At 54.7% G+C, this 15,032-nt stretch overlaps 1 protein-coding gene across 4 annotated transcripts in view; it reads right to left on the bottom strand.

Moving 5' to 3' along the window:
* Positions 1-15,032, bottom strand: part of DUSP8 (dual specificity phosphatase 8) — a 46,730-nt gene that overhangs the window by 11,605 nt on the left and 20,093 nt on the right. For 2 of the 4 annotated variants that reach the window (XM_064657572.1, XM_064657570.1), the window contains exon 3: positions 14,021-14,159. In XM_064657572.1, the coding sequence (XP_064513642.1) occupies positions 14,021-14,159 (139 nt within the window). Of the gene's footprint in view, positions 1-4,850; positions 4,939-5,203; positions 5,682-14,020; positions 14,160-15,032 lie in introns of those variants that run through there. The other 2 variants (XM_064657573.1, XM_064657574.1) reach the window with 2 other exon arrangements.

Genomic DNA, 15,032 nt, shown 5'->3' with positions numbered 1-15,032 from the left:
GAGGGGGTTGTGAAGCAGGAAGGGATGTTTGCAAGAGAGTGGCAGCAGCACTCCCGGCTGCAGTGCCTACCCAGGCAGACTGCCACAACCGCAGGATGCCAGCACCTGAAATGATGCCCACAGCTCACCTCGCTTCTCCTAAGCAAAGCCTCAACCCTGAGTCCGGGAGCCCGGGCATGCTCCCAGCCTGCCTGTCCTCATTTCCCCCATACTTGCAGCTGCTGAGGGCAGCCTGGGCTTGGGGGAAACCCTAGAGATGGAGCCGGGTACCCGACACCATCCCAACATCACCCCACCCTGCATTGGCTGCTCCAGCATGCCTTTCATTTGCAGAAAGCAAAGCAGCTCTTCAAAACAATCCCAAAGGCAGCATTTGTCCCTGGCTGGGCTCCAGCTGATACCTGGGCTTTCCCCACTCTATGTCGCAGGCCATGGATCCCAGATTTTGCTGGGAGAGAGCAGCAGGGCCCAGTGAGGTGAGGAGCCAGGGTAGCACTGGATCTTTCTAGCCTTTCCTTTTTTATTCACAGTGCTGGTGCCAGGAGTGTCCTTTCTCTTGGCATGTGTGGAATTACAGGAAGGATTTGTATCTGTCATGGAGTGGGTGTTTGGGGATCTCTGGTTTCTTCTTGATGCTCCCCTCCAGCCTGGTGAGGGTTTGCTGGGGAGGAGCTAGTCCTCGTGCAGCACATCCTAGTGAACCACTCATGACTCCAGCACTCCTGAGGGCTCTCAAAACCATTCCCTAGAAAAAACAGTGTCTTCCTCCCCACTCCAATTACCCGAGGAAGAAAGGGGTGCCCAGGAGAAGAAGTAGGAACCAGAAGAGAAGGAAACCAGAACAGAAGTGGGGATGCCTTCATTGCTCCTGCTTAAGATGGAGGAAGGAAGACCCAAGAACCAGCATCAGGTAGGTTCTGTGAGGGCTAGGAGGTGAAAATCATCCCCCAGGCTTTGAGGAGTTCATTCAGCCATGCCCCCAGAGACAAAAACCTTAAGTGATGTCAAGCTCATGGTGAGGCTTAAGAGAAATGTAGCTGTCACCCGCTAGAGGAAAGAGGGAAACTGAGGCACGGGGTATTGTAGCAACTTAGTGCCAGAAGAGTGCAACAACTGAAAGCTTGTATCTCTCCCATCTTGGGTTTTGCTCACAGGGTGCTGACCACCCTTCCACCTCCTGCTGTGCTCTGCACAGACACCTCTGGGCCAGCCCCCAGCCCTGCTCTGCATGGCCCTTGTGTCATATCGAGGAGAGTGGAAAAACCCCACAACTTCTCCCCCATCCCCATCTTTACCAGGCTCTCACCTCTGCACATTTTCCAGCTGAACATCTATGATAATCTCCCAGTGAAACTGGATTTACTGGGAGAACAGATGCTGCAGAGGGAAGGCAGACTGCCTGGAAATCCTTCCTGAGCCCATTCACTAGCCCAGGAGGAAGATGCCAGTAGCATCTTTGAAGAGGTTCCTGTGGTACCAGCACTGCTGCAACTGTTGGGAAGCCCTGTGACTTCTCCCCTTGAGCAGCAAACGGCACAGTGGGGATGCCCTTTGCCAGTCTCTCTTTGCACCTCTGTGTGCGTATGGCCCTGAGATGGCTGTAATCAAAATGAACAAAAAGCCCCGGTGCTGGCACTGGGCTGACGGACACGGAAGGAGATCAGAAGGCTGAAGGACAGAGATGTTGGACTGCTGAGCTGGGACCTTGATGCACCTGGGGACCCCCCTCCACTGCTCTGGCTGTCACCTTCAGGTGGTCTCTGAGGACATCTAACTCATGGTTGGGTCACTGACAACATCTCAGGCAAAATCTATCATTTGCAAGTTGAGCTGTTCCCTTCTCTGCCAAGGCTGGGCAGCAGTGATGATGCAGGGAAGGTGACAAAGTCCTGGCTAGAGACAGGGATGTGGTGTGGCATTGTTTTCCTTCTGGTGGTAAGCCCCAGCTTTAGGGATTTGCAATCCATTAAGCTGCATGAGATGTTAGGGAAGATGCTGCTGGGGATAAAAGGAAGGTGTGGACACATGAAGCAAGGATATCCCAGCTCCCTGCTGCTCCCTATGTCCCCCCCTGCACCAAGGCTGTCTTTCTGGGCTGGAGGTGTAAAGTGGAGATGGAGTTTGAAAACCCTCTCATGTCTTGCTCTGATGGCTGTAGACTGCCTGTTCATCTCCAGCTCCATGGACTCACCACCTCCTTCAGAGTCCTGTGAAACAACCCAACAGCTCTGGCCTTGACACTGTGCCCCTCTGATGGCAAGAGGCTGCGAAAGGGCTGCCCAGGGCACCTGCCTCACCCCAAAACTGCTCTTCAGGAGAGTCACATGTCTCTTGAACACCCCCAGCCCCATAAGTCTCCTAAGTATCCCCCTAGAGACACACCAAGCAGCAGGAGCATGTCCTGCTTGCCAGCCTCCCATGTGCATCATGGGCTCAAAGGCTCCTCATCAAGAAACAGGGAAGAAGAGGTGACATGTCACTCTGCTGTGCCATCAGTTTGTGGCAGCAAGGAGGAGGGGAACAGGCACAGCCGGAGCTGCAAACCCTTTCTGGGCCAGCAGCTGCCGCACCCCACTCCTCACTCCCAGCTCTCACACCGGGAGCTGGCAGGAGACCGACAGGGGTATTAAAGAGGTGGTTTACAGCCCACCCTCATTGCTCCTATAATGAGTGTTAAAGAGCAGCAGCCAGAGCTGTTCAGAGACCGGTTCCCTGTGCAGCTGCTGGAGCTTCTGTGGCAGACCGCAGCTCCACCACCAGGTTTTGCGCCTGTGCGCGTGCTGGAGACCCTCTGCCCCGCTAAAGCTCCTGGCGGCTGAGGGGGCTGAGAGAGGCTAGGCTCTGCCCAGCTCTCATTAAAATGCCTGTGGTGGCTGAGAGCTGCTGCCAGGGCGGCACGTGGCAAGGAGCAGTGGGGCATGCAAGTGAGCACGCGCCTCGGCTTGCTGCTGGAGCAGCCGCCACGCCAGCATGGCTCCCTCACTGCTGTGCTGTCTTTGTGGCCGAAATGCTGCCTGGATGCCCCCTCTTTATCACCCCAGCCTCCAGGGGACATGCTGCTCTCAGCACCCTGACACATCCATCCCCAAGTGTTAAACCACCTTGCTGGATGGAGGTACAGCAAATGACAAGAGCTGGGGGGACCTGCAAAACCCCAGCCCTCATTTGTATCATGCTCAGCTTTCTTATGGCAATGAGCCTGAGTGTTTGATTGAGCATCTCTGTGGCAGGTTGATGGACAGAAATTGGAGGGGCCAGGCACGCTGCATGCCAACCTCCAGAGCTGCTGGGATAATCCTTCTTTTAAAAACACTATTTCCCTGGCTCTTGTGCTGGGTGGGACCCTGTTGGTGCCGGTAGCTAAGCTGGGTGGCGTGATGAAACACCGATTACTGCCATCCTTACTCACTGTGCTGCAGGAAGCTCTGGGGCTTTGTCAGCATTTCCTGCTGCCTAGGACGTTTCTGAATATTACCCCTCCCTCCATCCTCACTGTTTCCCTCTCAAATCAAATCCCCTTTGATTTTCCCTATCCCTGCCAGTGATGCCTGATACAGACACAGCCCATTTGCTTGCATGTCATCCTTCCCACATGCCTGGTGAAATCCTGGTGCTCTGCAGCCTGGCCAACTTGCCCTCTCCTGGCTGATGCTCTTATACTTCCATCCATCTCAGTGCATTGGAGAGACATGTGCAGTGTTCAGCTAGTCCCTTATTCCCCCCCCACACTCCCCTGCCCAGGTTTCACCATCCCCTCACTTGGCACCAAATTTCATCACCCCACTGCTGGCTCCGTTTTTTTCTTTTTTTTTTCTTTTTTTTCTCCAGGCAGTAGGGATGAGAAAGCCGATGAATCAGCCCTATTATGGATTCATATGCATTCCCTGTTTCCCCAACGGTCACCCCGAACAGCCTCTGCCCATCTGCTACTACACCGCACTGCTGCCTCCCAACCTGCGCCAGCCCTCCCATGCTTTGCAGGCTGGTCCCAGACCCCGCTCCCATTCTCCCAAAGGAGCGGAAAATATCCTTAAAAAAAGGAAAAGCATCAGAAAGGAAGCCCTCCGCCCACACAACCATGAATACACTCCTCGAGTCGGGCTTGATTTTCCTCTGGTGACTGTGCCTGCTTTGGACCAGCCTCACTGGTTCTAAGTAAAGAAAAATGTGTCATTTCCAGTAGTGACTTATTACTAATGACACCATCACTGGGTTATGTGCTTCATGCCACAAAAACCTGTCAAGCACTTTTAGCAGCCTCCCATTTTAAGTAGTGATGGAGGGGAAGTTTCTTGATTCAACCCTTCGGTAATCTAGGTCATCCCAGGCTCGGCATGTTTTTAGGATGCACCAGTTAATATCCCCTTCCTCCACTTGCCCTTCGCCCTGGCACTGGGGAGTGGAAACACTGCAAACCCCCTTTCTGCAAGAAACCATTCGAAGATGGGCAGGCAGCGCAGCGCTAGTGGAGCGAAATGGCTCCGGCGGGCAGCTGCCTGGGTGCGGGCAGCAGCGCAGCGCCCTGAGCCGATGCCTTCTTCTCCCCGCCGTCCTCGCCCGTCCTTTCCCCGCGCACTGCCCTCTGCCCGGGGCGCGGTGCCCTCCCCCCCCGCAACCCGGCGCCCGAAGGAGCAGAGATGCTGGCGGCAGATCCTGCCCTGGCTCCCTCAGCTTTCCTCCTTCCCTTCTCCGCTCCATCCACGCTCTCCCCAAGCTTGCCTGCACGGCGAAGGGTTCAGGGAGCGGTCCCCCCTGGCCAGGCAGTCTCATCGGCTCCCGCACCTGGTGGGAAAGCTGCCTAACGTTGGGCCCGCTGCGGATGCTCCTGCCCGCTGCAGGCAGCCGCTCACCTGCCTGAAGGAGCTGCCCTCTTCTGTGCAGCTCCTGTGCCAGCCCGGCCGCCTCCGCCAGCGCTGCACCCATCGCCCCTGGCTGGCGACCGGCCACCGGTCCGCTCCGCGCCCCTCCGCACGCTCCCCGTTCGCGTCCATCTCCCCGCTCGCGTCCATCTCCCCGCTCGCGTCCATCTCCCCGCTCGCCAGCCGCCCGCGCTCTTTGTACCGCCAGCACCGCGCTCCGCTCCCCGCTGGCCGCTCGGCAAAGGCGATCTCCAGCCCCCGGGCAAAGCACGGCTCCGGCGGCGCAGCCCTCTCTTCCCGCTCCGTCCCCATCGGAAGGAAAGGCGCCAGGCCGGCTGACAAACCTCTCTTGTCCCTGCTCTCCTTCATCCTCCGCACCCTTATTTTCAGCTTCATCTGCCCCTCGCGCATGTCTGTCCAGAACTGGTCCTCGGAGGGAGCAATCATTACATCCACGGGCATCCAGGCAGCTGGGCTGCGGCTCGCGGGGACACCTCTCACCGTCGCCAAACAACAGCTGGCGGGCAAACAAAATACTAAAAAACCCAAAAAAGCGCCCCTGCGGCAGAGCAACGCCAGCCTCCCCCCGGCTTCAGCCTTCAGGCTGAAAAAATAAAAAGCATTAAAAAAAACCCGTGCGGGGTAGGGGGACCCGGCGTAGCCCCCTCTCCCCGTCCGCCCCCCTCTTCGCCGCCTGCTCCAGCACGAGTGAGCTCAGCCCGGGAGCAGCCGCCCCATCCGCCGCCGCGCTCGCTGCGCGCCCGTACCGCGCTCATAGCTAACGGGTCAGGCATGCGGCCGCATTCCTTACTCAGCACACAGACACGCAGCACAACGCCGGGCTGACATATGCTTCGCTCCCTGCTTAAAGGCGCAACCGCGATTTTCTCGCCCGCCCAAAGCCCCCCGCAGCGAGCAGCCGCGGCAGGAGATGGATCGCTGCACCACGCCGGGGTTTGGCCCCGCGCAGTTAATACGGGAACAGGAATGTGGTGGGAGGAAGCTCGTGCCCACACCTCGTTTTAGCACCTGCCAGGGCGGTGCATGATGAAACCCCCGCGATGACGGGGGGGGGATGCAGCACCGCTCTCCATCCCTGCTCCCTGCTGTCCCCTTGTCCGGTGAGGGCACCCCACGGCTGCTCCTGGCGGGACAACGGCCATCCCTTGGGTGATGTTTAACTCTGAACCCCAGCGTCAAGAAGGGCAATGCCTCAACAGGGAAACTGAGCCACAAAAGACTAAATAACTTCTTTGGGGTTCTCTGCTGCAGGGCAGAGCTGGGGACCAGACAGCAGGTCTCTAACCACGAGCTCATCTTTCCCCTTAATGTCTCCACTGAGAGCATCACCCAGGAGGGATGCTCATCCTGGAGTGGTTTCAAACAGCTGGAGATGAATGGGTCTCAACAGCTGGCAGGAAAAGAGGTTGGCACTGGGCTGCTCACACCTGTGCATGGCTGTGTCAGATGGAGTTATCTGCCTGTTCCCAGTGAAGCAGGATCTGGTCTGGAGGAGATGTACCCTCTCTGAAAGCCTTCTCACATGCAAAACTCCAGCAAGAGGGGACATGTAGGAATGGGCTTTCCTAGTCCTACTAGGGTCTATCCATCAGTAGCGGCTTCTGAAGTGCGTGAGGTTGATGTGTTTTCTTCTTTGCATTTGTCCTGGGCGAGAAAATTACTTGTCCCTCTGCTTCCAAAGCACATGACTCCTTAATACATCTCCACACAGCTCCTTACGAGTTTATTGGTCTGAGCTCAGGCCTCCAGAAAATCATTCATGATTATAGTAAGTGGAGGAGGGAGGGGAGGGGTGCATGTATTGTGCCTTTGAAAATCTGAAGCTTTATGGGCTGAAAAACCCCAGGCTGAGCCATATGTGAGTGACTTCAGTGTTTTTCCTTTGAATGACATCACATGAGATGAGGTCATTGGCATTAACTAAGTGCTGTCTCCTCCCCCCCATCCCGAGCGGAGCCAGCCTCCTAACGAGCCTTGTTGTTGTAACAAATATGGTTTGATTATTATCAGATGTGGGTCAGAGGTTGGATAAAATTCAAAGCGTGCTCCAACTAGGCTGGAAGAGAGAGGAGCAGCCTTCCCCCATGAGCCATGCTCAGGAAGTGGTTACCACAGCAGGTCTCCAGGGTATCTGTGGTCCCCCACATTTGCCACCCCTGTCACTACAAGGGAGGGCACATAATGCTGGTGACCAGTGTCTTTCAGCAATGGAGATGCCTCCACATCCCACCACCACTGTGCCAGCAGTGCTCTACCTGTGCTGGCGGGTGATTCAGCTGTGACTCGCTCCAGTGGCTGTGGTTGGGGGTCTACTGGGGTGGACCTAACGACTCTACTGGAGTCACTAGGTCATGCAGGGGCAGTGGCTGGCTGGACACACTGTGCCAGAAGAGGGGGATGCTGCACGAAGCATGTGGTGAATTAGGGGGTGCAATTCTCAACCTGCCCCTGATCCAGAAGTGCAAAATTCTGCATTTGCCTCCCCTTGCTGCCCTCTGGTTGCCCAGCTTCCTCAGGATTGCAAGAGCCCTGGGCACAAATTATTTTGGTAATGCCAGGTTCCTTCAGGATGTGTTTGGACTGAGTTTTCAGTTCAGGGCTACTGGTAGCCCCAGGTAGGAAGCTGGGCATGACACCACAAAGTAGACCTCAATGAAGAAGGTTCACCAGCGTCCCACATCCCTCTGATCCTCAGCAAAAGACAAGGGCCAGGATAGGGCCCTTTGGCAGGGCCAGGATAGGGGTTGGCACCTAGTTCTAGGGCAGGGGGCATCTGGCACATAAAGAGATGAAAGGCAATGTCCATAGTGCAGGAGTACATTGCACATATCAGCTGCTGCCCCTTGGCCCCTTTTCACAGGTGCTCCTCCTGGCCAGGCTGTCACATCCTGCCTCCAGCCCCTATTTAGTAGACAGAGGTGCATCACCCAGGGAGAGATGCCCAGTCTGGTGGGCCCCACTTCACTCTCATTGCCACAGCACCCCATACCATGGCTTGGAGAGACTCATATAACCCGCCTGCAAGGGCACAGAGCAGAATGAGTCCCTGTTCAGCGCCTACACACCCTGTCATGACAGCACCTATAGCCTGTCACGAGCCCAGCTGGGCAGCGGCCAGTGATTCCTCTCCCCACCCAGCACTGCGACCTTATAATAATTGCCAGTGATGACCTTTTGTAAGCATGCAGCGCAGGCCCAGGGAAAGGGGGAGGTGGATGAGGGAAGGCAAGTTTCTCAAAAGGAAGGAAACTGTAACTGGGCAGTGACTCCTGCCCATCAGGATCTCTTACCGGGGAAGTTGCCTTCCTTCTGTCGACTTTCCAGAAATGAGAAATGAAATTACATGGCAGTATTGTAAGTCATAGCATCCAGAGAGCTGCTCTTCCCTAAGCCCCTTCTCCTCTGTCCCCCACTGCCTTTGACCCTTTTGCTTGCCTTTTCTGGGTCCAATGGTTAAAAACGCAGCCAGAGGGGGAGGGGAAGCTCCTCAGGGTAATTATAGAATCGGGAAAACAAGTTGTCTGACGACAGCGTTGCTAAACAGGGAGGTTTAGAGCATAGGTCTGGAATACAATCAGCCTTGCACATACATGACCTGGCTTAACCCTTCCCAGAGATGCAGTCACTGGTCCCTCCGGGGCTGAAAGCCTCCCAGGCATCTCCTGGTTGTGGTTGAGGGTGAGAAGGGGGCACCTTACTCCGCCTCCATGCCTTGGACTGTGGAGACTAGGAGCACTCCCTAGGGCACCTGCTGGGCTGGGTGTCTGAAGTTGGATGCCAGCACCCACTAGAGGGGGGCTAGAGGGCAAGAAAACACACTGCTGCCAGGGCTAAAGTGGTCCCAGATGGCTTTGCTGTAGGAAAGAAAGCAACTCCTCCAGGGATGTTTTGCATGAGAGGGAGGGAGGTTTGGAGAGTTACCTAAAGCTCCAGGATTGTAAAAATCACAAACCTTTGTGTTATCATTTGGTTTTTTAAAAAACACCTCTCCCACTAGGCTGGTATCAGTGTCCTACCTCCAGTCCTCTGGACAGTCAAAAGGAAAACATCACCACAGGTAATCCCCCTGCACTCCACCACCTACAGCCTGAAGAAAAGCTGAGGGTAACCCCCTCCACACCTCTTCTTACTCTTTTTCCATTCCCGACTATCATGTGGGCAGTTTGTAGATGAAGAACAACCAGAAGCTCCAATCACATTATTTGCAAAGCTCGTTCTTCAAAACTCCCAAATCTGGGAGAAGCAAGAAATTGAGAGTCCCACATGAGCACTTTTTCCTGTCTCATCCCAACCCTGTGCCCACCTCATTCATATCCATACTCCTGCCAGCTGAAGATCTGCTTCTTTTGGTTCATCACAGTATGGGATGGGATGGAGGCGTCCACAGGTGGACAGAAGTGCTTGCTGGAGGTTCAGAAACAGTAATTAGACTTTAAAGGAAAACCTTGCAGATATATCTGATGGATTCATGCCAAGTCCACCAGTGCTCTTGGATATTACAGCCTGAGGGTACCTGAAATAGCCTTAATGCTTGACATACATGTACATCTTCAGGCCCATATACTGAGAAGAGGTTCTGCTGGAGTCAGAGGACAAAATCCACCAGCTCGTGCATTCTGCACGTGCTGTGTCACCAGTAGACACACTCACACACCAAAGTCAAGAGATGAAACTGTGATGCTTTCCAGAGTGGGCACTGAGGACGGTGACCATCAAATAGCCAGTGCAGCTGGGTCCTGCTTCCCCACTCCCACCAGAGAGCTTGTGACTGACAACCTAAGTGTCAGTTTGGGGTATTTTCTTTCTTAGGTTTTAGGTCATTTTTTTTTCTTGCAATGGGTTTGTAAAGACACCTCAGTTCTGATTCTGGATCTTACCAAGCTTTTAGCTTCAGCTTCTGCCATGACAAGCTTTGCAGATTCATTTGTGTTTTTCCTGCCTTTCAGATGTACATGCTGCCTCCAGCCCCTAAGGCTCAGACTGAAGGCAAGCCCCCTCTTTTCTGCACTACCTATGTGCTGCTTTCACACCTGCCTAGCTTGACTTTTTTCATTCATCTTTTTTTTTTTTTAATTAAAATCATCTGTCCCTGAGTCCCTGTTTCTAAAATAATTCCAGCCAGTGCTTCAGTGCTGAACCCACTCATGCCTGGGCAGCCCAAGTCAGCCCCTGCAATGGAAATCCCCTTTTCTTTTTCACTACTTCATTTTGCCTGCTCTGAAGTCACCTGTCTTAGGTAGATTCCCCCAAAATCCCCCAAATTTCACTGAAGTCACCTGTCTTACGTCGATTCCCCCAAAATCTCCCAAATTTCAGCCCCTTCCAGATCACTCCTGCCATGCAACTACAATTCTCTCCAGCCATGCCTGATGGCCATGGCACCGCTGGGCTAGAAAGGACCTGGGTCATGGCCAGTGCTGCCGAGGCCAGCCCGCTCGCTGAGGAGGAGGATGGCGAGCAGAGGGCTGGGAGGGATTTGTCGCTGATGATATTGTTACATTCTTTCCGAATCCTGGGAGTAAACAGACGCTCCAAATTTAGAAAGAACAGGACTGGAAAATTTAAACATTCCTTGAAGAATTGGTACAAAAGCGGGGGGAGGGGGGCACTGAAGATGATCTCACACACACTCCCGAGCCAGATGAAAAGCTCATGACTCGAGTTCAGAAAGCAATTGAGGGGCCTGTTTCAGGTCGGAGCACGATATTGCAATGGTAAAGCTCCCCCAGCACATGGAACCACAGTGAAAAGAGTCTCTGTCGTGCAAGGGGGGTCCCAACCCCAGCAGCCTAGGCTGTGGGGACCACTGCCACTGGTCACACTTCCACCCTGGCTTCTAATCTATGTGGAACATGGCTTCAAACGCAGGAGAGCAGAGCCCAGCGCTCAGCCGAAGGACCAGAAGTGGGGACAGGATGGGTGCCTGAGCATCATCTGGATGAGCATTCCAAGCCCTCAGCTGTTGCTTTTAGCCACAGAACAGGAGTAAAAGAAAATATCCACAGTGCCCACTGCAGCTGGACAAATGGAGAGGAGCTGGTGAAGCTCAGCACCCAGCAGCTCAGCACCACTGTACGGATCTGGCCAGGCTCCCATAAAAGAGCCGGCATGCGGGAGCTATCAGGGAGCAATGGAGCCAGACTGCTGCTGCTGCTTCATAAGCAGATAATGGCTGTTAATAAAAACCAAGCAGGAGATTGCAAAGGGGGAGAAGAAAGGGGGGGGGGGAAAGGCAAAGTTAAAAAAAAAGGAAAAAAAAAAGAAAAAATAGTAAAAAAAAAAAGCAAAAAAAGCAAAAAAAGCAAGGGTTTGTGCTGAAGTAAACAAAGGTTAAAGAACAGTCAGGCTCCTGCAGGAATAGCAGAGCTGGGCTGGGAGGGAGGGGGCATTACGTAATGCAGGAAAAATGTTGGCTCCATTCAGTTTTCCACCACTTCATGTGATGTCAGGAAAACCATATAAATCAACAGTCTTTCTGCTCCCACGGATGGAGGGCAGCAAGCAGCACTATTTATACTTACACAATTAAAAAAAAAAAAAAGGGAAAAAAGAAGAGAAGCTGATGATTTCCAAGACTGGGAATAATTGACTCAGATTCTTCCTTCCCAGCTGCTGGAATCACTGCTCTGGGCTGTTAACCCTTAAGGAGTCCCTGGCACCAGTCCTGCCACCCCCAGCTCCCCTGTCCTCACCCATCATCCTCCATCAGCTGCTTCAAGGGTCAGAAGGTCGCTGGTCTGGAGGTGAGGAAGAAAGGCCAAGGGTGGTGTTTACATGAGGTGGGGACATGGAGGCTGGATGGACTCTGGCATCTGCTGGGGCTGAGAGTTGGGGAGCACAGAGGGGCTGTGCAGGGCTGCCACACTGAATTGGGGACCCTCAGGACAGGGTTCCCTGAGGTGATGGCATCCACTGAGGGACAGGCTGAGATTTCAGCAGCTCTTGCCAGCCTGCTGGGGTCACAAGCCACCCCCAGCTAGAGGCATGGAATGGGTTGGGGCAGGACAAGGTGCTTGAGCCCAGAGTGGACAGACCAAGGGGTTAAACCTCACCAGGGCAAAGGGGCAGAATCAGGCACCCCCACACACATCCTGCCCCAGACTTCCCAAGCCCTCCAGAGCTGCCTCTAAAACAGCCCGTTGCTGCCCGCACTGCAGGCAGGAGGAAGCTGTGCCTGTCGGCAAGTGCGCCCAGCCTCCCCTGGAGCTCTGCGCAGCCACTTCTAGTCAGGATTTCCATGTAAAGCACCACCGCCGTGACCCAGTGTTCTACATTTCAGTTCCAGTTTTTTCCACCTGCTGGTGGCCCGCGTTCCACATGAGGTGGTGGCCCTGCGGCGCTTTTAATTTGGGAGGTTTGAGCTTTGCTTGGTGCCTAGTACAGCCACACTCCTGCTTGGGGGTCTGGGCTCCTGCAGCCCAGGGCAATGGAAATGGCCATCCTGAAGATGGAGGATGCGTGTTCCCAAGCAGGGAGCAGCAGTTTGCTACCAGGGAGTTCGGCGGTGGTGATGCTGATGGCCGAGGGGGTGGCATGCTGCCAGCGCTCACCCAGCATGGGGTATGCTGGGCATGTGGCTGGGGTGCACCGGTACTTCAAAGGTCCCCCAAGTCCATTCACTTCCCTGACCAGGCAGAAACAGTCTCTGGGGCTTTCAGGGCCACCTCACCCATCCCTGTTCTGGCTCCAGGAGGACTTGGGGTGGGGGTTTGCAGCCACCGTACAGCATGGCCCGTTGCCCAGCCCTGGGAAAATGGCAGTGGGTTACGGGTGCCAAGGTCATGCTGCCAAAGCTGTTCCCTGACCCATCCCCATGACTAAGCATGTTCCTTCCCAGACGCAACCAAATCGACCTTTTCCTTCTCCTGCACCATGCACCAAGCTGTGCCCTTGTTTATGCCACAGTGACCTTGAAACCACAGGCACGGCTGCTGGGGCAGGCCAGGGGCTGCCATAGCAAGCTCATGGCAGCATCCTCCAGCACTGGCCTCAGCTGAGCTCCTACAACCCAGGCCACATTAATTAGCTTTAATGTGATTTCATGTAGTCCCTGCCTTCTTTTGAAAGCCTTGAACCAGTGGGTTTATTCCCGCTGTTTCTCTGCTCTGTTCTCCCCATCACAATGCAGCTACTCTAATTCATCAGCACGTACCCCTGCCTTGCATGGGCAAGGCTCCCTGAATGCCCGTTGTTTGTGCTACCTTCCCCATCACAACTACCCCTTCCCAGGGTCTGTTACCCTGCTGGACTGTGAGTCCCAAAGCAGTACCCAATTGCCACAGGACGAGGACAGGCTTGAGGGACAGAGGTGATTCCCATCTCCGTGTTTTTGCTATTGTTTAGGAACCTGGCTGAGCTCAGTAGGACTGAGGGGCTGCAAGGGGCAGTGCCTGCCCACCCCTCCATGGGTAGAAAGCTCGGAGGTAGGCAGCCAACCAGGCAGCCATCCAACTGTCCCAGACATGGGGAATTAAAGACAGCTTTAGCTCTCCCTTAGGCAGTTTGCTGCCTCTCTCTCCTCCTCTCTGATGGGTCAGACCTTTTCATTCATCAGTCGCCTGCCTCACATTTTGCACTGCAGAAGGGCTGTAATTAGGGCAGCACGTGCCTCCTCCTGCCTGCACACTTGTGCCTGGAGAGCATCATCTCCAGCAGACCCTGACTCACTCAGTGATGAGCCTCTGCCCCTGTCCTCCTTCCCCTTCTTCCCACCACACACACATGGATTTCTCCTCCTGCCCTCCCTTTGACAGCAACAAGAGGGAACAAACTGCTTGAATCGGGTCGGGTCCTTGGAACATTTACCAGGGATGAAGCAACCCAGGGATGGGAGAACAAAGGGCAGCTTTTGGATGGTTGGATCCATGCCACCACAACTCCACCATACCCTCCTCTTTCATTCACCCTGGCTGGTGGGTGCAGTGGAGGGGAGATGGACAGTGCAAGGAACAAAGGCATGGGGAGGACCCAGTGATGCCAACGTGTGTCAAGCCTCCTCAGTCTGCAGACAGGGCTGCCTTCCTCCACCACAGCAGCTGGTGGCCAGGAAAGCAGGTGTACATTGATGTGAACAGCCACAGCTCTGTAGCTCCAGGCTAAGGGCATGAGTGCCAGATGAAGTGGTAACCCAGGGCTCCTACCTGTGAGGATGGAGACGCTGTGGAAACAGCTGTCCAACTTGCCCAGGAGGATGGAGAGGAAGCTGTCGGCGGCCAAGCCGGTCACGTCCCGCGTGCTCTGGTCATAGACCACCACGTCCTGGTGCTCTTCCGCCTCCACCTGCAGGGGAGCGGTGAAAAACGGGGATCAGAGAAACAGGCTGAGCACTGAGGATGCTGCTGTCCACACCACCATGGGAAGCGATGATAAATTTAGTGGTTGTACAAGCAGAAAACTCCAGCTCCACACCATCTCCATGAGCTGGTTTTGCTCACCAGCCAGCCTGGGACTCTAATCCACAGCTACAAAGGAGTGTGTCAGCACAGATGTCCATTGGAGCAGCCCCACCAACTGCAAGCGCTTTTGAGCATCCTACCCAAAATAGGGTCACTCCTCCCCATTGCCCACCCTCAGTTAGCTGTTACTTAACTGCATCCCAGAAATTGATGCAACTTCTTTCACCACCTCCTCCCCAGCCAACCTTTGCCCTCAGATACTCCTCTGCAGCCTGGCTGGTGTCAGAGGGGAGTGGTTCTGCAGGCAGGGGTGCTCCCAGCGCAGCCCTTGTGCTGCGGCCGGAATCAGTACACTGGAACAACAGCTCTTCAGGACTCAGGCTGGAGACACCATGCCCAGCACAGTAACACCTCTGTAGGCATTACCACTCTGGAAGCTCACTCCAAACCTGCAGATCACCCCTAAGGGCTGAAAGAGGGCAAATATCTTCTTTCACTTGGTGAACGTTCAGGGAGCATTAAAAGAAGATAAAAGTCCTCACAGAGGCACAGCTCAGCACATCTGCTGAGTAGCTGGGTGCATGGCATGCACCTGGCTTGAGAGCACCTGCCCTCCCAGCCGGCGGGGTAAGACACATTCATCACGTCTTGGGAGGAGGGGTAGGCAGTGGCAGGCAGGGAAGGAGGGAATGTGCCTGCAAGCTGCTCTCTTCTCCAGCTAGTGTTGGAGCTGCCCATTGCCCACCCCTTGCCCAGC

The sequence above is a fragment of the Pseudopipra pipra genome, chromosome 6 (assembly GCF_036250125.1).
Source record: "Pseudopipra pipra isolate bDixPip1 chromosome 6, bDixPip1.hap1, whole genome shotgun sequence".
Lineage (NCBI taxonomy): Eukaryota > Metazoa > Chordata > Aves > Passeriformes > Pipridae > Pseudopipra > Pseudopipra pipra.
The sequence above is the reverse complement of the archived record's forward strand: the minus strand, read 5'-3'. Positions and strand labels throughout refer to the sequence as shown.